Source organism: Nicotiana tabacum, chromosome 23, assembly GCF_000715075.1.
Source record: "Nicotiana tabacum cultivar K326 chromosome 23, ASM71507v2, whole genome shotgun sequence".
NCBI classification, from domain to species: Eukaryota; Viridiplantae; Streptophyta; class Magnoliopsida; order Solanales; family Solanaceae; genus Nicotiana; species Nicotiana tabacum.
This window is the reverse complement of record NC_134102.1, coordinates 21,579,259-21,599,754: the sequence shown is the minus strand read 5'-3', so window position 1 is coordinate 21,599,754 and position 20,496 is coordinate 21,579,259. Positions and strand designations below refer to the sequence as shown.

The following is a 20,496-nucleotide window of genomic DNA, read 5'->3' as shown; positions in this document are numbered from 1 at the left end:
CGCGAAAAATGCATCGCGATCATGAAGCACAACACTAAGCTACCCTAGAATTAACTTTACGTGAACGTGACAATCTCCACGTGAACGCGGAGCACTGCCTCCTCAGACCTACGCAATCGCGACCCTCTTCACGAACGCGGCTTAGCCCGCGCATTCAGATTCACTGCCTGACCAACCTATACGATCACAGACTCTTTCTCACGAATGCATAGAGTAAAAATCCCAACTTCCCAGACAAGCCTTCACGATTGCGGACCTATCCACACGATGGCATAGAAGGAAACCAGACCTGTACACCAGAAAAACTTTAGCAATCTTCAAAGTCCCATTTCACTCTATGAACCATCCGAAATCCACCCAAGGCCCTCGGGACCCAACCAAACATATCAACAAGTCCTAAAATATCATATGAACTTAGTCGAGGCCTCAAATCACATCAAACAATATCAAAAATATGAATCGCACCCCAATTCAAGCCTAATAAACTTATGAACTCCTAACTTCTACATTCGATGCCGAAACCTATCAAATAAGTCTGATTGACCTCAAATTTTGCACACAAGTCATAAATGACACAACGAACCTATTCCAACTTCCAGAACCAAAATCAGAGCCCGGTAACCGCAAAGTCAACTCTCGGTCAAACTTCTCAACTTTCAAAATTTTTAATTTTTTAACTTTCCCCATTTCAAGACTAAATCAACTATGAACCTCCAAAATAGTATCCGGGCACATTCCTAGGTCAAATATAACCCATCAGAACCATCAAAACTCCATTTTGGAGCTATTTACACATAAGTAAATATCCGGTCAACCTTCAACTTAACCTTCCAACCTTGAGACTAAGTGTCTCAACTCATTCCGGAACATCCCCAGAACCGAATCAACTACCCCAGCAAGTCACATAACGACAATTGAGCATAAAATAAGCAGTAAATGGGGGAACGAGACTAAAACACTCAAAACGACCGGCCGTGTCGTTACATAACTAAAATTAACTATGAAAATAAATAATTAACAATTGATCACTGAAAGACAAGAGTTGAGCAACACTGAAATATCAATGGGAGAAATAAGGGTCGCGATAACTCTAGTTCAATTCACCCTAATGTTCTAAAGATTCTCACGAATTCACTCGATTATTAGTTTAAATTTGTAGTCAAGACTCCCCTCTCGTTAAATCTTAACTCTACAAGGTAAACTAATGTAAGCACTGTGAAACTATGCAAGCATGTGTTAATGGATTAGTCTTCAGGAAAATATCTCTCGAATATTCTCCTAACTTGATTTAATCAACAATTCAATAAGCTCATTCGATTACTTAAGAGATTCACTAAATTAAACCAAACAAAATAATGCAAGATAATCACCACAATATTCCTCTTTTGATTAAATAAACTGGTAAATAAAGTTGCAAGCAATTCAACACTCCGCAAACGAATTCAAGCAAAGAACGAAAGTTAAAATTTACAAATATCAGTCAAACACTATATCCGTCAAACCCTAAGGGAAAATACTCCATAATCATGGAGGAAGTCATCACAAATATAATTAAAGAGTAAGAAAACATCAATCTAACATTACAATCCAAATTCATGTATTGAATTGATGGAAAAATGATGAAATTCCGAGTCTTATAGCCTCCAATGCTCTCCAAAAGCTTTCCGAGTCAAAAGTCCTCTAAAAATCATATTTTTGATGTATTTATACCATGTAGGAACGGGTCCGTACGAAACTACCTTTTTCAAGTCGAATCCGCAAAAATACACTAGCGCGGTGCGCCATGCACCGTATCAGTTATTTTCAGAGAGTTGATTTTTTCCATTATGCAGAAATTTTGCACTAGTGCCCCACGGTGCGGTAGTGCATGTTTCTCAGAGTAATCTTTTTTCTCACTTTTTGACATCCAGACTTGGTCCCTGACATCCGAACGCGATCCCAGTTTAATTCCTTGTGAATAAAACACAAGGTTTAAGCACATAATACAAACTATGAATAAAACACATAATTAGTGCAATTCACTATCATTTAAGCTCAAAAATAAGTAAAATACAAACTATGACTAAAACACTGATTTCTAGCCTACCATCAGACAAACCTTTTAAGCAACTTTGTGGAAGACCTAATTGCATCAATTAGCTTGATAGGAAGGTTTAAGCCTCCTAACACATTCCCTTGTAGTTCAGAAGATGGATCTTCAGTCTTTGTTGCCTTTGGGACATAGCGAAGATTAGGGGCCACTCTCTTACTTGAGGATGCCTCATCTGTCTTGTTCCTATCATAAAGCACTTGATCCTTTTCAACCGTAATATTTGCCTTACCAGTTGTTACATCAGCCTTCTTTGCAATACTTTTGGTCAGCGTCACGTCATCAACCTTAACCTCCTTTGAGACATAATTCTTTAAGTAGAATTTTGTATCGGCAAAGTATGATTCAGCCTCGATAAAAGGTTTATCATCAACAACTATCTTCTTTTCGATTCCATCTTCACGGTACTTCAAGCATTGATGGTAGGTGGATGAAACCACTTTGTTCTCGTGTATCCATGGCTTTCCTAAAAAGATATTATATGAGGTCTTTGTGTCAATCACATGCATCCATGCGCTCGAACGCATATCTCCCATATCTATTTCCAATTTGATAGCCCTTATAGCTCTTTGCCTCCTTGATTGAACCCTTGAATCATTAAATGACTTTCACATAGTTTATCCATCGGCATGCCAAGCTCTTTGACAGTACGAATTGGGAGAATATTGATTCCGGATCCATCATTAATTAAAATTCTACTTATTCTCAAATCACGCACAAATCCAACCAAAAACAGGGGACAATTATGGTTTGTTTCACCAAGCAAAAGATCATCATTAGTAAATGTGATTTTTGCCTCACAAGTACTTCTTCAGAGAGATGCTCAGTGAGTTTTTTAGACAAGGGAGGTGGCAGCAATGATGGATCTTCCTTATTTACCTCTTCTTCATCTACCTTATAATCTGAGGCCTTAATATCTTCACTGGAAGTTTGCATGCATAACTAGCTGGCAGGAATTCATCCAACGTCACTAGACGACGTAGCCTTTGATAGCGATTCTCCTCTATTTTTTTTTCAATTCTTCTTTATCATTTTCTTCTTGGGTCTTTTCACCATTTCCCCCTAGTCAATTTCTTACTTAACTCCCTTTGTGAATTTGTCTTGCAACGTCTCCGCCGAGTAACAAGAATCCAACCTTCATCATCAGTTTGACCATCACGTAATTCACTTTCCTCCACTATTACTTTATTCACTATAGGGAGAAGCAATGTTTTGCTCATATCAATAGGTTCAAAGTCACCAAATTTAATCATATTTGGTGATGATGCAGTTTCGATGCCATCACATTCATGTACTTCGACAAAGTTTCAAAGGACAATAGGATCAAGTGAACCAAAAATGACAGAGACTTGATTCCTTTCTTTCTCATCCTCAAGCAAGATTTTTCGTTCAGCGTCCAAGTCCATGACTGTATCCTTGAAGATAAAGCACTTTTCAATAAGGTGTCCAATCAACCGATGGTACTTGCAATAATTTGGATCATTAGTCCTTCCAACTTCGTCTGGCCGCTTCATTTCAGGTAACTCAATGAGTTTCAACTCAAGGAGTTCTTCAAAAATTGCTGGAACATCAGAGTCCAAGAACGAATATTATTTCGCTTGCATTTCCTTCAGAGTTAACTTTCTTCCAGCTTTATCTTGTAAGGACACTGTCTTCACACTTTGCTTCTTACTCACTTTTGTAGTGACCTTTAATGCGAGGCATTAAAGTTCATTGATTCCTTGCTCTCAGACTTTGGCACAAACTTGCCTCATTTCCTTATTTCTTGTTTATCCTTCCCTTTGTAAGGTTCATAACAGGTGGCCCTTGATTTTCACTTGAAGACATGTTTAACTCCATATCATGTGCATGCGTAGCCAATTATTTAAAAGACTTAGGCTCGATACCTTATAGGATGTAGCAAAGTCTCCAATGCATTCCTTGGATACACATTTCTATTCGAGAAGCTTCATTAAGTCAGTCTTTATAGTTGAGGCTCGCATTCCTCCATCGATTGATGAAATCAACAACTGGCTCATCCTTTCATTGATGCATGTTTGTGAATTCAACCATACTTACAGTTCACCTTATGTTATAGAAGTGATTGAGAAATTCATGTTCAAGTTGCTCCCAACTATCGATGGAACCAGCCTCAAGATCAGTGTACCATTCAAAAGCATTTCCTTTTAAGGAGCGGATAAACTACTTGACAAGATAATCTCCATAGGTTCCAGCATTATTACAAGTTTTGATGAAATGTGCAATGTGTTGCTTTGGATTTCCTTTGCCACCAAATTGTTGAAACTTTGGGGGTTGATAACCTACAGGAATCTTCAAACTATCAATTCTCGCAGTGTATGGATTCGCAAATGTGAGAGACGACTTAGTAGCAACATCATACTTGTCTTTGATGGTTTATATAATGAAGTCTATCAACTGGTCAATGTGAATTACCCAGTCAAACGAAATTTGAAGTTCCTTAGGAGTCGTTGTCTGCCTTGCAGACGAGTCTCCTTCATTTTGCATCATAGGGAGCTTTCCAGGTGCATGACTTGAATCTCCCTCCATCATGCTTTCGACTCTATATGTCAGCTTGACGATTTGATTACCTTGATCTTGCATATGCTTCGTTAACCCCTCAGTTGCCTTTGTTAAATTTGCGAGTTGTTCTTCAACAGTTGAAGTGTTAGTCACCATTGCTTGGATAATCGTCATGGATGGTGGAACAAAGCATGGATTTTTTCTTACACCATACTTTGAGTGGAACAACTCACGTTGAGTGATTGGAGCAGATCCAGTGATCAAGACATCATCATCATCATCATCATCATCATCATCTTGTATGATGAGATTCTTAGATCTAGACGGGCTAAGTAGAGCAAATGTCTTTTCAATAATTTTAGCAATGTTTTCTCCTTCTTCCAATTCAGTTGAAAATGATCTTGCCCCCTTTGAGGATCGAAAATCAATGATATGAACTAATGCAGACGACATTTGAAATACTTGTTGTCCCAGCAAGTTTGATTTGTTCCTAGTGACCTGTCCTATGCTTTCCATAATAACATCCCACAAGTTTTCAACATTAGAGGAAAACTTGGAATCCGTAGCCTTAGCAGCACTCGATTTGAAATTGATCTTCTTAGGAGCCATTTTAGTGCTCTTGAAATTTGGTAATTGAAGAGATGAGAGGTAGTGATTGTCCCATGAGCGTGCCGGAAATTTGTAACAACAAATTTTCGCGTCAAGAAAAATAAATAATCAAGACTAGAAAATTGCGTAACAAACCATTGCTTGGATAATCGTCATGGATGATGGAGCAAAGTATGTATTTTTTCTTACACCATACTTTGAGTGGAACAACTCACATTGAGTGATCAAGACATCATCATCAACATATTGTGTGATGAGATTCTTAGATCTAGATGGGCTAAGTAGAGTCAATATCTTTTTAACAATTTCAGCAATGGTTGCTCCTTCTTCCAATTCAATTGAAAATGATCTTGCCCCCTTTGAGGATCGAAAATCAATGATAGGAACTGATGCAGATGACATTTGAAATGCTTGTTGTCCCAGCAAGTTTGCTTTGTTTTTAGTGACCGGTCCTACCCTTTCCATAGTAACATCCAATAAGTTTTCAACATCAGAGAAAAACTTGGAATCCATAGCCTTAGCAGCACTGGATTTGAAATTGATCTTCTTAGGAGCCATTTCAGTGCTCTAAAAATTTGGTAATTGAAGAGATGAGAGATAGAGATTGTCTCATGGGCGTGCCAGAAATTTGTAACAACAAATTTTCGCGTCAAGAAAAATAAATAATCAAGACTAGAAAATTGCGTAACAAATGTAGTATTTGGTTTCAATAAATGATGAGTGTTACAATCTCTATAGTATTCCTCTGGTTCTTTAAGAAGGTAAAACATCTTAATGAGCTTAACTTTGATTTGATTCAAGGGCTTGTAAAGCTTGGTTTTGAATCTCCTTCTTGAACTTGAATTTAGATTTGATCACGAACAAGTAATTTGATCTTGAATGCCTTGGTATTTGATGTTCTTGATCTTGAACTTGAACTTGTAGCTTGAGTGTTTAAGTGCTTGAACTTGTAGCTTGTAGAGAAATCTCCGGTGTTTGATCCACGAGATCTCTGCTTGCTTCTTGTTATCACTTCTGGTATTTTCTAGCTTATGAAGACCTCTATTTGTAGTTGTAGGGAGTGGTGTGGCTCTGTGATTTGATTGGTCCCTCTGAACTGACCAATGGCATCTAGACACTTGGCACAACTCTATTGGTTGTTGATTTGGCTTAGTATGCCAGCTTTTCTTGACACATGACATAATTTCATTGGCTCATTTATTTGCCACATCATTTGACACGTGACGTAGTTTTATTGACTCGTTCTTTTGACTTGGATTGCTACATCACTTGATACGTGAAATGAGCCTGGCTTTTAGATGGGCTATATCCATTTGGACCGTGGGCTAATGAAGTGGGCCTATCATTTTAAATGGACTAGCCCAACACATGTATAGTGAATTTAAATAATTAGCCCAATTTACTAGCCACAATATTTATTTGGACTAATATCTTAAATTTAATATGGTCCAAACTATTTTAGTAATTTAAATCCAATAAAATTTAAATGCTTACGCCCCAAATTTAAGAACCTATAAAAAAACCCCAACAAAGCCCTATTTGCATCTGCTTAGTAGCCTCAACAGACATGGCGTCTTTCACTGTCAGGTCCCTCCTCCGCTCCGCCACTACCTCCGGCCGAAAAGCCGCCGTTAGACTTTCCGGTGGTTCCAAGCCCAAGGCCTCTGCCTCTACCTTTCGTATCCCATCACAGAAACCACTTACCGCTCGCATTTTCAGGTCATTAAACATTTTTTAAACTTTTTGCATTTCACCAATTATTTCAGTATTTACCCTTAGTTATATATACATGCTATTGATCCAGATAAACTCTGTACACACACAACATATATATATATATATATATATATATATATATATATATATATATTCTCTCGTTTCATTTTATGTGGCACATTTTACTTTTAATATATTAAAAAAAGAATAACACATTTAATAAATATTAGAAACAATTTTAACTCTAAAAATTCCCATTTTACTATTATCGAAATAATTTATATCCACACATGTGTATGACTTATTTTAGACCATAAATTTTAGAAGTCTGTCTTTCTTATTAAATGCCCCGCATAAATTGGGACGGAGGGAGTATAAATTTTCACCAAGAGTATTTACCATTAATTATTTCTGTATAATATTGAATAAGATGCAATTTTTCTTTATATTTTGTAGGTCACCTGTTGAAATGAGCTGTATAAGAGTGGAAACGATGTTTCCATATCACAGTGCTACTGCTTCTGCATTGCTGAATTCCATGTTATCTGGCACTCCTCGATGCTATGGTTGGAGTCTTGAAGGTATACTTACATCTTTTTATATTATCGTATGGATCCATATGAAGATTAGTTTGTTGGGTGCTTGATTTTATGCATATGTGTTGAAGATATAGATCCCATTTGGATAAGCTGAATTTAAGTAGCTTTTAAGCGTCACATGCTGAAAAACACTTTTTAAGTGATAGAGCTGAATTTATGATTAAGCAGTTATGTATATGAATAGAAGTGTTGAAGCTGAAAATAAATTGTTGATGTGTTTGGTAAAAACAACTGATAATCACCCTTAAAGCTTGTAACACCAGAAATAAGTTTATTGGTGCAACATTTTTGATTTTATACTAATTCAAATACAAGTTAAATTTGTGTATCAATTTACTTCAAGTTATATAAGATTTTTCTAATGAATATAAATTATTATTTATTTAAATAGCATATATTAATTAATTTTATTGACCAAAGTTTGAAAGTAATAGACAATTCATATAGAAACTACCCAAAAAGTAAATAAAGAAATATTTAATTGTAATAGAAATTTCAATATTGAAACATATTGTTGATGCTTGACAGTACGAGGAATAGATCTTAAAGTCGAAACATAGCTTTCTAGAAAGAAAATTAGCTTTTAGGTGGCCAACTGCAATGAGTGAAAAAGCAAATCACTTGCTTTGCAGTATTGTTAAAATGCAAATATGTTGACGTTTCTGGGGAAAGTTCCAATTGCTTGCGTTCTTTTTTATCTTTGCAAGTTTTCTCTAGGTTATTGCTATTTGCCACAATCCAACGATTGGAAACTGCTAGACGAAAAGGCAACAGTGAAAGGCAGATATGAAAGTCAACGAAAGAAGTAGAAAGACAAGAGATAAAATTGTGATTTACTTTGGTCAAAGCCTAAGTACTTTTAAATAAAAAAGTCATAAGTATGTGGGCAGACCAACTTATAATTTTTCGCTTGTTTTAAGTTATTTTGGTCTAAAAGTACTTGGCTTAAAAGCATTTTTTAGACTTCCCAAATATCAAAACAATTTAAAAACTGCTTTTAAGTTTGTTTGACCAGCTTTTAAGACAATCCGAACACCCATAGTGTTTGAATTGGCTTAATAGGTGTTTGGATTGGCTTAAAAGTTGGTCAAACCAGCTTAAAAGCACTTTTTGGCTTGTTTGGTATTTGACAAACTTAAAAAGTGTTTTTGAACCAAGTGTTTTTAAGTTAAAATAACCTAAAACAAGCCAAAAGCTATAAGTTGGTCTATCCCAAACTTATGACTTTTTGGCTTAGAAACACTTGGGGTTTGACCAAGTAAATTATAATTTTATTCCTTGTCTTCCTTCTTTCCTTTGTTGATTTCCATCTCTTGATTGCAACAATAACTTGGAGAAAACTTGCAAATATTAAAACGAAAGTTAGTGATTAGGAACTTTTCTTGGAAACCTCATGAGATTTGCATTTTAACATTTCCGCGAAGCAAATGCCTAGCTTTTTGACTCAGTTGCACTTCATCACCTAGATGACACACAGGAACTAGTTTGTTTCTAGAAAGTTAACTTTCGACTTGAGGAATATTCATCATACATTTTATTTATAAAATCAGTTCCAGTACGTAAAAAGTGCGCTTTAGCACGTGCTTAAATTAAGCTAATCCAAATGGGCTCATAATTAAGTAAATAAAAGTTGCTCTCTCCAGCAGCTTTAACTTTTAGATGGGATGACCACACACTTTTATGTGGTATCAGAATAGACAGAGGTCATGTGTTCGAGTCTCATTATCACCCATTATCAACAATTTTTTTTTTACGTGTTTGGCCCATAAAAAAGAATTTCTCCCACACTTGTGGGTGCGTGTTTAGAATATAGTTAAGTAAAATAAAGTGTGCGCTCTCTAATAGTATAAGCTTTTAGATGAGATGTGGTTCATCAATAATTCTCATGTCTCCAAATCTGTATACTATTGTTAGTGTTGTGTTTAATGTGTGAGCTTGTAGTCCCTAGCGCTATCTGCCATTTGTTCTAAATTTCTAAAAGATTGTACGATGTACATTTTCACTTGGTGCACTCATGAGATTCCTTTTGGTACACTCATGAGATTCCTTTGTGTATTGAAGATTGGTATTTGGTTGTCGCTCTTAGAAAATAGTGTCTTTTTTGTAGGTTTTCTACTTTTTGATCAACTAATTGTATTCGGGATTTTTTTGCCCGCATTAATAATATTTATTACTTTATATTACTTTATCAAAAGAAAAGAGTACACTTATTATCTTATACTTTAACCTTTGAGTGCACTGCTATATTACATAAGTTGATTACATAGGCCACTATTATCAGTATGCAATGTGTGCACTTCTTTGAGCCTTGAATGGTTGAAGCAAAAGTTCCTTATGAGGCCGTTAATACACATTTTTAGGAATTAATTACTTTTTTCTTTGCTTTTGACTATTCAAATAGGGCATCATTCCCAGATATTCACATTGTTAGAATGCCAAATAGGATCTTAGGCTTAACTATTTACAAACACAAAATGAGAAGAATACAACAACGGAGTTGTCACAAGTATAACTTAAGTGGTCTTGAAATAGATTCCACAACTTGAAGTCTTGAAATGAAATTCCGGCGAATCCTATTAACTCTAGAACACATGATCATGTGAAGAATCACTAGAATTTGCATCAATCACAAAATCTGCAATTCCAAGCTACTATTTAGTGTACTTGCAGGAAAATAATGACGATACCACAATCGTTTTAGATGCAATGAAAGATGAGATGTCACCTATGAAGGCAAACCAAGTTTTGGACGAATATAAATGAAGCTCCTTGGTTCTTGAGATTGAGATGTATTGAATTAGGTCCAAGTATTAACTTGGCATGTCTCGGAAGACTTATATTAACAAAGTTCTAGTGAGGCTTCAATTGCAAAGTCGTTCACCAAGTCTAGCACCCCAATCAAAGGTGATAAACTATGTCAAAGTCCATGCCCTTAACATGAAGTTGAATGAGCAAGAATGCAAAGAGTTCTGGATTCATCTGTTGCTGGAAGCCTTATGTATGCTCATATTTGTACATGGCCTGATATTAGTTTTGCGATAGGTATGTTTTGGGAAATATCAAAGTAATTAGGGAAAAGTACTTTGAGAAAAGGTTAAAAGGCAATGTGATATTTCCAAGGTACCAAAGATTTAACACTCACATATTGATGGAGCAAACATCTTCAAGTGTTAGGCTATTCAGATTCTGATTTCATAGGATATGTTGAGAGTACTAAATCAACATTAGGGTTGAACCATTTCTTGGAAGAGCGTAAAGGAACTCGAATAGCTTCAAGTATAGAAGCTGAATTTGTTGCATGTTATGAGGCAACGTCACGAGCCATTTGGTGTCTAAATAATAAGTGCTCTAGTAAGTCCAAATATATTGAACTAGAGTGTCATGTTGTGCGAGAGAGAGTTCAACCGAAAAAAGTGTTCACTAAACACGTTAGTACCAAGATGATGATAGCAGACGTTTGACGAAAGCATTGGTGCGAAAACAACTTAGTGAACATGTCTACTACATGTGTCCTAGTGATGTACAATGTTCCTTTGCTCAGACACATCAACCATGTTGTGTTCTTGTATCTTATGTGCACGTTTTATGAATCTACATGACTTGCAATGATATTTGGATCACTGACTGCTTGTGTTTCCTCTTATAACCTATCTACACTGAAATTACTGATAGTATTGGACATGTTGAAATTGTACTCAAATTATTAGTACAAGCCCATCATGGTCCATATTGGTAATTTTGGTAGGATAAGTAATGTGATACATTGTGGCCGCTTCTTGAATTAACTTATTTTCATGTGGTCGTTTGTCCATTCATGTGCTTAGAGGAATCATTAGTTGTGTACATAGTATGTGGATGAATTATTTATAACCTTCCTAAAAAACGTGTAGAAGGATGAATTGAGTTTCATTGGCCAAAGTCAAGTAACTATTCAAATACGTTGAAAAATCATTCATGAATCCGTCAAGTTAATGTAACTATAGATACATTCATGGATTCTTCATATATCTTTTAAGTTAATGAATGTCTTCCTAGATACTAAGTACAAACATATGAAAAGTATAAACACATGAAGGAATTATGTATTTGGATGTTAGTTCCTTTAGTCAAGAGAAAAGATTCAATTTCCTATATATTATGGCCATAGCTGGGTTAGCCATTTCAAAAGACATTATAAACATCATAAAAAGGGATCTTCGTCCCTCTCAATACTCCAGCCTATGTTTTTAATATTGCAGGATAATGTATACTCCAGCCTGTCCCAATTTATGTGGCATCTTTTCTTTTTTAGTCTATTCCAAAAAACATATCACCGTTTTATATTAGAAATAAGTTAACTTCATAATATCCTATTTTCCCTTAATGAGATGATTTATAGTCACACTAATGTCTAAGGATTGTTTTAAACCACAAGTTTGAAAAAATTTCCGTTCTTTCTTAAACTCCATGCCTGGTCAAATGGTGCCACCTAAATTAGGACAGATGGAGTAATATATAAAGAAAGGAGTATGAAGATTGAGACTTCGTGAACTTGTGTCATCAAATCCCTAGGCTCATCAATACGGAAGCAAAAATCAAGATCCAAACATCTAAAGCAATAAAGAGTTGCTCATGCCAATCAACATAATTAGAACCATGTAACTTAGGGATGTTCGGCATATTTCCCTTAGTGCAGCTGGGATAACAATTGCAAAATGATACTCCCTTTGTTCCTATTTATGTGAATGGATTAGGAGTACAAGGGTTAAAGCATCTACTCTTATCCCAATTTATGTGGCACACTTTCCTTTTTAGTATGCCCCTAAAGAATGTTACTTTTCTATATTTAGAAACAAATTAACTTTAAAACTTTCATTTTACCCTTAATGAGATAAATTATAGCCACACATGTCTAAGGATTGTTTTGGTTTGGACCACGAAGTTTAAAAGTCTTTCTTTCTTTCATAAATGTTGTGCCTAGTCAAATGGTGCTCATAATTTAGGATGGAGGGAGTAATTTTCAGTGTGAATTCGACATAAATTCTTCAAGCTCTTAAAAATAATAATTCAATATTTAAAAGTTACATGAAAAATACTTTAAGCTAACATAGTTAATGATTAAAAATACTCAAAAAGAGTTTAAGAAAATTGTGGTCAAAGAAAACACTTTTTGATTTCTCAATAGTAACACTTTCACATAAATGGAATGGAGGGAGTAACAATTATGCTATAAGTGTATATTTCCATTGCATCATCTAGTCTTATTTTGTGTAAAGATTTAGACATGTTATCGATTACAAGTGAGGTTAGTGTAATTAACCCCTTTAAAAGCATAATGAGACATTTTACATCTTTGGATATAAAACACCTCTAATTATAGAATCACAAACACCTTTCGGTAATTTAAATTTCTATAGTTGCAAAAGCAGTATGTTTATCTAACCTTTTTTGACTGTACGTCACTTTGACAACTGTCAAAGTGAGTTCAAATAATAATAGTTAAGGAAACAAATTTACCCTTTTTTGTACTTTCTCCGTCCCAATTTATGTGAAGGTGTTTTGTTTGGGCACGTAGTTTAAGAAATAAAGGATGACTTTTGAAACTTGTGGTCTAAACCAATCTATACGAATTTGTGTGGCTAGAAATCATCTCAATAAGGGTAAAAACGAAAATTTTAAGTTGAATTGTTACTCCATATAGAAATGTGTCATTTTTTGGGACTGACTAAAAAGGAAATAGTGCCACATAAATGGGTCGGAGGGAGTATGGCATATAACCAGTACATATATTATTGAATTATTTTAATAACTATATGAAACAAGTTAGAAGAGTATTTTGGTGAAACAAACATTTATATCACCTAAGCTAGTCATCATAATGCAGAGTGTATATATAACCATAAATAATGCTAACACGCTAAATACTTTATAAGTTCATAAACCAGCAACCTAATGCTCTGGTACCACATGTTAAAATGCCAAGTAGGATCTTAGGCTTAACAATTTATAAACACAAAATAATAAGAATAATAGTATGAATCTTGAGCCATAATATTTCTAAATGTTGGTGCAAATTTGAGATTAACTTGTCTTGTTAGTTGATGGTAGTACTTAGGTTCTACGTAAAGTCTCAATTTTCATTCTCCTCATCTCTTTATCTTTATATGTTATGATGAGATACTACAAACTTAGGTGGGAGTGTAGAGCGGGACCAAGACCCCATTATATATGTTTGGAAAGTCATTTGATATGGCTAACCCATCAGTGGCCATATAAATATGTGAATGGATTTTTCCTCTTGATTAAAGGAACTATCATCCAAATACAAAATTATTCCATGTATTTATATTTTTCATGTGTATATACCTAGTATATAAGAAAACATTCATCGATATACTAAAAATTCATGAATAAATCTTGAAGGATTCATGCTGAATCCTGAATTTAGCTAATCGTTACATTTCCGTAATGGACTCATGTATGATTTATCAATGTAGTTGATTAGTTACTTAACTTTGGTCAATGTAACGTAATTCATCCATATACTGTGTACACAACTAATCATTTATCCAAGCACATATACGGAGTTCACCATAAACTAGGTCACCTTCTGCTAATACACATACCTAGTAGGTAACTTGTTAACCTGATATTTCACATTAGATTAATGTGTTTACAAAGAAAACAACCATGTCACATGGTTGTTTTGGCACAAGATGCGCTCTACTATCTATATTAAAAATACAGTGACGTTTGTCTAGTATTAGAGTTTTGTCGGGAGACGAGTCAGTTTGATTTGAGATTGTAGACTTGTTGTTTTGTGGCCTTTTATTCTGTTTGTCCTTTTAGTCTACAACAAAAACTCCTATTGGTTGAAATTATTGTAATATAACTCGCAATCAGAACTCTTTAAATGCTTATGGGTTCAGCTTACAACAAGAGTGATATGCACTTCACCAAGGTATCAATATATGGCATCGAGCCTTGAAATATGCATTTGCTGTGCCTGTCTGATTGTAGCTTGATGCAGAAATACGTATTTCTTGCAGATTTGTGAATCATGCAGCTGATATTGAATGTTGATGAGTTAAGTCCATAAATGTCGGGCTGAAAGTTGCTTAGCATATAAATGTTGCCTTCTCAATTGTAGTTGTTAAGATGTAAGTGACAGTCTAATACTTGTATTTAATCAGATTGCGAGGATGATGTATGATGAATGTCAGAGAGTTCAAGTGAAGCTTTATGTCCAAGCGGTCTAAAAGAATAAATAGTAGAGTACTGAATGAGAACATGGGTATTTACATCTTGAAGTCGTGAGTTAGCTCATTGTAATTATAGATATGTAATGGTCAAAGCATGAATTGACTCCAGAATTTTATTGCATTTCTTTACGGTTATGATGTTAGATATAGCAATATAATTACCAGATTTTAGTTTCCTTGAATTGTTCTAGAGAATCTATTGATGTCTTCTATCATTTGTATATTGCCAAGTTGCTTCTGAAAAGATTGTATCATGAGTAACTTAGACGGGCGTCGTGTGGACAACCACAAGTATTCATGTCTTTGGGTGATCTAGATTGTTCTTAAACAAGCCTCAAGAATAAAACTTTGGTAAGAGTATATATTTGCTAGTAAAGATATTTAGTTGCGTGTTTTTTATAGTATTCGTAAACCACTTGATTGTTGCGTCTTTGTCTCTTGTATCCGTCTAAAATCTTTTAATCCACTGGACTGAGAGACACATTTCAGTGGCACTGAAATGAAAGATGATCCCCAAAGGCACAAAAGTTTTCTGCTATCTCAATTGCCTTTTCTCTTTTCCTGGGAATGGAGGGGAGATGATTTCATTTGATATTGTCTTAACATTGTATGCTTGTTCTCTTGTTTGCTTTTGGATAACTGAAGTTAAAAAGAAAGTTCTTGTACAAGTTGAAGTCCTAGTATATCAACTTACAGTGACCATAAAAGAGGGCCAAGATAACATAAGAATTGAACTTCTGCTGAGAACTAGAGTTTGAAACTTTAGTAAACTGTGAACCTGATGAAATGGGAACAATTCCAACACAGGGACTTCCACCAGTATGGAACAATATCATCCTTAAACAACATATTTTTGCATTTTCAGATTAACTGCAGACTTTGCGTGATGCTTTTGTTGTGATTTGCTGTACTTGTCTGATTATAGATTGATCGGAATGTACTACTTCCTGTTGATTTGTGTGAATCAATTAGCTATATGATTGCTGAAGAATTAATTCCTTAGATAAGCTTAACTGAATAGGATAGTGTGAGGAACTGATCCTTAGCATGTATTATTTGCCTTTTGTCATTGTAGTTCGTGCTGATTAAATCATGCTTTGGTTCATTCTAATACTTGGTATTCAATCAGATTGCAATGATGATTTATGATGAATATCAGAAGGTTCAAGCAAAGTTTCACAATGCAGTCTAAGAGATTGTCTGAAAGTAGGGTACAATAGGAGCTCCAAAGAAGAAAAATATATCTTCTACTGTAAGTCTGTAACTGTGATTTTGACCCCCTTCAGTGAATTCTGGATCGTAATTGAGTGTTCTTAATTACTCCTAGTATATGTTTGTTGGACAACTTTTGAGCTCATTGTACTTGGACTATGAGAACAAAAGTATCTGACCTTGTCTACAATTTTGTTGCTGGATACAGTTCTAAGGTTTCTCCATGAGCATGGAAAATCAGATGTGTGTGCGTGGGTGCGCGGGTGCGCGTGTCTGTGTATGCTTACGCATTTTGTTGCGTTTTAATGATGCTTATGCTTATGTTGCTAAAAGAGCAATGTTTTGATGCTAAAATCTGCTTAGCATCCAAAATCTTGATTGCACAATGTTTCAATTTTATTGAAAGAGTTATTACATAGTAGTTTGACTTTGGCCTTTCCTTGTTTAAGGCTGTGATTACTGCACATTGGCTTTGACAATTTTGCAAATTGTTCCAAGTGCTTTTATTTGTTCTGTATGCTATGAACTTCAGTAAGACTGCGGAATTAGCTGTTAAAATCACCCCCCCCTATTTTTATTTTTATACTGTTGGCAGCTATTTCTTATGGGGTAATTTTCTCAGTTACTCCTTTCTTTTCCCGGAAAGAATGATGCTTAGTTTTAGATATTCAAGCATTTCATTTCCACTATTAGAGAATATTTACTCCATAAATATGGAATTAGTAACGAGACATGACATTTCTCTTTAGAAATCCTTTATAAGGGTAAACGATAACTCACCATGTGTAAGCTTGCTCAAATTGCCAGTTTCAAATTCAAATAAAGATGGAAGTTATGGTAAGTTAATAACTAGCGTAAAATTAGTTAATTTATGACAAATAGGAGAAAAAGATGGGCAGTTGGCGAGATGGCCATATATCTAATATTTTACTCCCATAGTACATTCCTAATTATCTCATATTTCAACCATATACCGCTCTCCTTTAACCACATAGGTAATGATTAAAACTAGCAAGGTTAGTAACATATATAATGCAATGAACCAACTTATATATTTGACAGTATTAAGGCTATTTATCACCTTTACATTGTTTAGTTTAACGGGTTATAGTAGATAGTTATCATCTTGTATGGCAATCAAGTATGGTAATAGCAAAATTCTTTAAGCCGTCTGTATATAAAAATTAAACCTGAAAATAGAAGGCTTAAAATTAGAATTGAACACAAACTAGAGAAGGGAAGAAAGAAATTGTTACTGAGTACATGACACTTGATAGAAGAGTGTGGAGGTTGAGAATTATGGCAGAAGGTTATTGGATAGTTGAGTATATTTCTTTGCCATACCAGTTGCATTAGTATTAATCTTGTTTTCTTGTTCATAGAGTTATATTTATACCTGTTATTTTTTTCGCTTCAGTTATCTTATTATATCGTTATTGTTATTGCTTGTTGCTACTGCTTCTTATCATTTTTTCCTTAAGCTGAGAGTCTTCGGAAACAATCTTTCTACCTCCACAAAGTAGGGATAAGATCTACGTACAAATTACCCTACCTAGACCTCACTTATGGTTTATACTGGTGACGAGCGCAAAACACAACACCAAAAATTAATGCTCGCTAACCAAAGATAGTATAGTAAAATATGATCTCCATAGGGATTGGATTTAAACAATGTTCAAATAATTTCTGGGTTAAATGCTATTAAGGATATTCAACACTTTAATTTGGGATGATTAATACTACAACTAATAAACTAAAATTGAAGCAAGTAAAAATTAGTCACAGAGAACTAGAAAGTAGAGCAATGGGTATTTATACCAAGTAGGAGCATGCCCGGAAAAACTACCCTCTCTGAGCCGAAGTGGGAAAAGATGAACAACAAAAATACACAACCGCATCGCTCACTGTGTCGCACCCAGCGTCGCGCTAGTGGAAATTTTCAGAGAGTTGATTTTCTGTCGGACATGCTGCCAAGCACTGTCGCGCCACGCCGCATGTGTAAAAATCACAGAGTAATCTTTTTTTCTCACTTTTTGATATCCAGACTTGGTCCTCGACTCCCGAATGCGATCCTAATTTAATTCCTTGGGCTTTTACTCAGATTTCAAAGCTCCAAATCACTCAATTTAGCTCAAAAATATTATTTTAACTTGGAATCATCTCCTACAAAGCATAAACTACGTAATAAGCGCAAATCATCATCATTTAAGCTCACACACGAATAAAGTGTAGTAACTAGAGTGCAAAAATACGACTAAAATACGGGTTTCTAGCCTACCATCAATACCCCATACTTAACCATTGCTCATCCTCGAGCAATCAAACTACACTTCACATAGAGACGACCTTTTCATCAAACAACTTTTCTAACTTATCATGCTAAGAATATTTAAATCAGACTAAGCACCATACCGTAACATCCTAGCCTCAAGGCTCAACTCACAAGCACTACGTATTTTTCAAAACCTACTAACTTGATCAAACATAAAGGCCAAAGACATTATCTTTCCTTTACAAATCATGTGCCCTCACACAAAAAATAGAGATTAGTTCCACACACAATAAAATTCAAGAACAAATAGGAACTCAATATAGAAAGAGTTCACTCACTCTCAGAAATAAAATTCATATGCCACAGAAGATGTATCATAGGCTTGCCCATAGTATAATACTCTACTAATTGAGCTTATTAAGTCAAAGATCAAGTAGGACTTTATTTGGTTATAATATAGATTGCGGGAGGGTAGGATACATTTGGATATAGTGACTACACTTCCCTGAGTACTTTAATACATACAATTCACAACCTAAACCCCACACTTATCTTGAACCAAATCCCAACCTTCACAACATAATATCATCAAGCTCCCAATTTTCTTAAGCACAAGATGAGAACTATCACTAGCAAGGAATCAAATCTTTTTCTAATACATGCACATATTCTCTCTCTTTTGTTTCTTTTCAAGGTTCTATGTTTTTTTTTCTCAAATCCAATTCACTTTTATTTTTCAATTCCCTACACGTGACTTTCAAAAATTTTCAAACATTGCACCTTTCTCCATTTTTTTAGTTTCACTCAGAAATACAACCATACCTCTACTTAGGTTTTAACAAGCTCATAACAATTTCAAATGCTCGAGAGAGGTAAAATGTTCAAACAAATGGTCAGTTCCAATAAAACGGTCGGGCTTGTAATGCGATTGCCAAATGAATAGGATTACAGGCTCAAGAGAGCTAACTAGGATACACAATAATTAGGTAGGTCAAGGCATATATCTGGCTCAACAAAGAAACGCCTTTATCACTTCCTAGACTGAACAAGACTACCATTTTGCTTTGCAAACATGCGGGACAAATTCTAGACACCACATGACATGCATAGAATATCAACAATAACTTCACACGCACCATGGCATATAACTCACTCAGGACCAGATCTATCCCGACTCTCTAGTCAAAGCAGTTAAGCAAAGTCAAGATCAAATAAATTAAGACACTTATAGATGAGTCAAAAACTGAGCCTAGGCGTCACAACTAAGTCCCTCCTCTCAAGGCACAACAAAGTTAAGAAAGATTGTCTCTAATAAGTACAACAACACAAGATTCTCTTTATTCCTATAAAAAAACTAACTACACCCGGTTCAAGTAAAAATCCTTAAAAAAGAATCGCGACACAAAGAAAAACCAAGGGGGAATTGTTACACTTCCTAAAAAAAAGACATATTTTTGGATTTCAACATATTTGATTTTTTCCGACTTTAAATCCCTCAAGAAGACAGTCGAGGAAATCCATCATCGGGAAGAGTCAATTTTTTAAAAAAAATGTTCTTAAGTAATGACGAAAAACACAAACAAAAATATACACACATATTTAAATCCCGCACTCCATACTTTAAATTGTGGCATGTCCCCATGACACATAAGTAAGAACAATAGGTAAAGAAACTCCCCTGAATTTTTTCTTTTTCAAGAACGTATGAACTTCACCTTTAATTCTGAATTCATTCCTCATTTCTACTCCTCAGAATTCTTCATAGAGCTCTTTAGGCCAAATTCATCTAAGGATATTTATAAGACCCACTCTTTTCTTTCTTGCTTGGCCTCATTTTGAGCGGTGAATTGTTCGTTCATGAAGATCTACAGCTTGTTCTGTATTCTTTCACAGGATCAATCCATGCATATTCCTGTAAATCCCTAAAAATAAAATCATCATGATCAATGTTTTCTTAAGAAACAAAGAAGAAAGGTCATGTGAATATTCTTGTAGTATGTCATGTCTAAGACCATTTGTTTCTCATTCCCTTCTACTAAAGGTTGTAAATGTGAAAAGGTGGACGAGGGTTTGAACTCTTCTTCCATTGCTTCACACTCAACCAAAACCTTATTTTCAATCATCTCAGTTGAATCAGAGTCCTCTTGTAGAGTAACAACTTCTCTTTGTAGATGTTCATCCTCTTGGGTCAACTCATTCTCATAGGGTATCTCCTCCGTATATTCACCATTATAATAA

The 20,496-nt window shown here is 35.0% G+C and overlaps 1 protein-coding gene across 3 annotated transcripts; it reads left to right on the top strand.

Annotated features, from left to right (window-relative positions):
* The first annotated feature begins 6,734 nt into the window (after nt 1-6,734).
* Nucleotides 6,735-16,210, top strand: LOC107826897 (protein NUCLEAR FUSION DEFECTIVE 6, mitochondrial). Of its 3 annotated transcripts, XR_012706057.1 has the most exons (4): nt 6,735-6,937; nt 7,391-7,515; nt 14,706-15,125; nt 15,904-16,210. XR_012706057.1 is itself a non-coding variant. In XM_075246615.1 (3 exons), the coding sequence occupies exons 1-3, from the start codon at nt 6,786-6,788 to the stop codon at nt 14,567-14,569; spliced, it is 285 nt and encodes a 94-aa protein (XP_075102716.1). In that variant the 5' UTR covers nt 6,736-6,785; the 3' UTR covers nt 14,570-14,699. The 3 variants fall into 3 exon arrangements, 2 of the variants coding, with proteins under 2 accessions (XP_075102716.1, XP_016509427.1); XM_075246615.1 differs by lacking the exons at nt 14,706-15,125; nt 15,904-16,210 and adding an exon at nt 14,562-14,699 and having other exon boundaries at nt 6,736-6,937; XM_016653941.2 differs by lacking the exon at nt 14,706-15,125 and having other exon boundaries at nt 6,741-6,937.
* Nucleotides 16,211-20,496: the final 4,286 nt, after the last annotated feature.

What these genes read in the sequence shown, in the direction of transcription:
- LOC107826897 (XM_016653941.2), top strand. Translation starts at nt 6,786, where the DNA reads ATGGCGTCTTTCACTGTCAGGTCCCTCCTCCGCTCCGCCACTACCTCC. An exon ending in CTTACCGCTCGCATTTTCAG is followed by an intron (nt 6,938 to 7,390) that starts GTCATTAAACAT and finishes TATATTTTGTAG; the next exon opens with GTCACCTGTTGAAATGAGCT. An exon ending in CTATGGTTGGAGTCTTGAAG is followed by an intron (nt 7,516 to 15,903) that starts GTATACTTACAT and finishes GTATTCAATCAG; the next exon opens with ATTGCAATGATGATTTATGA.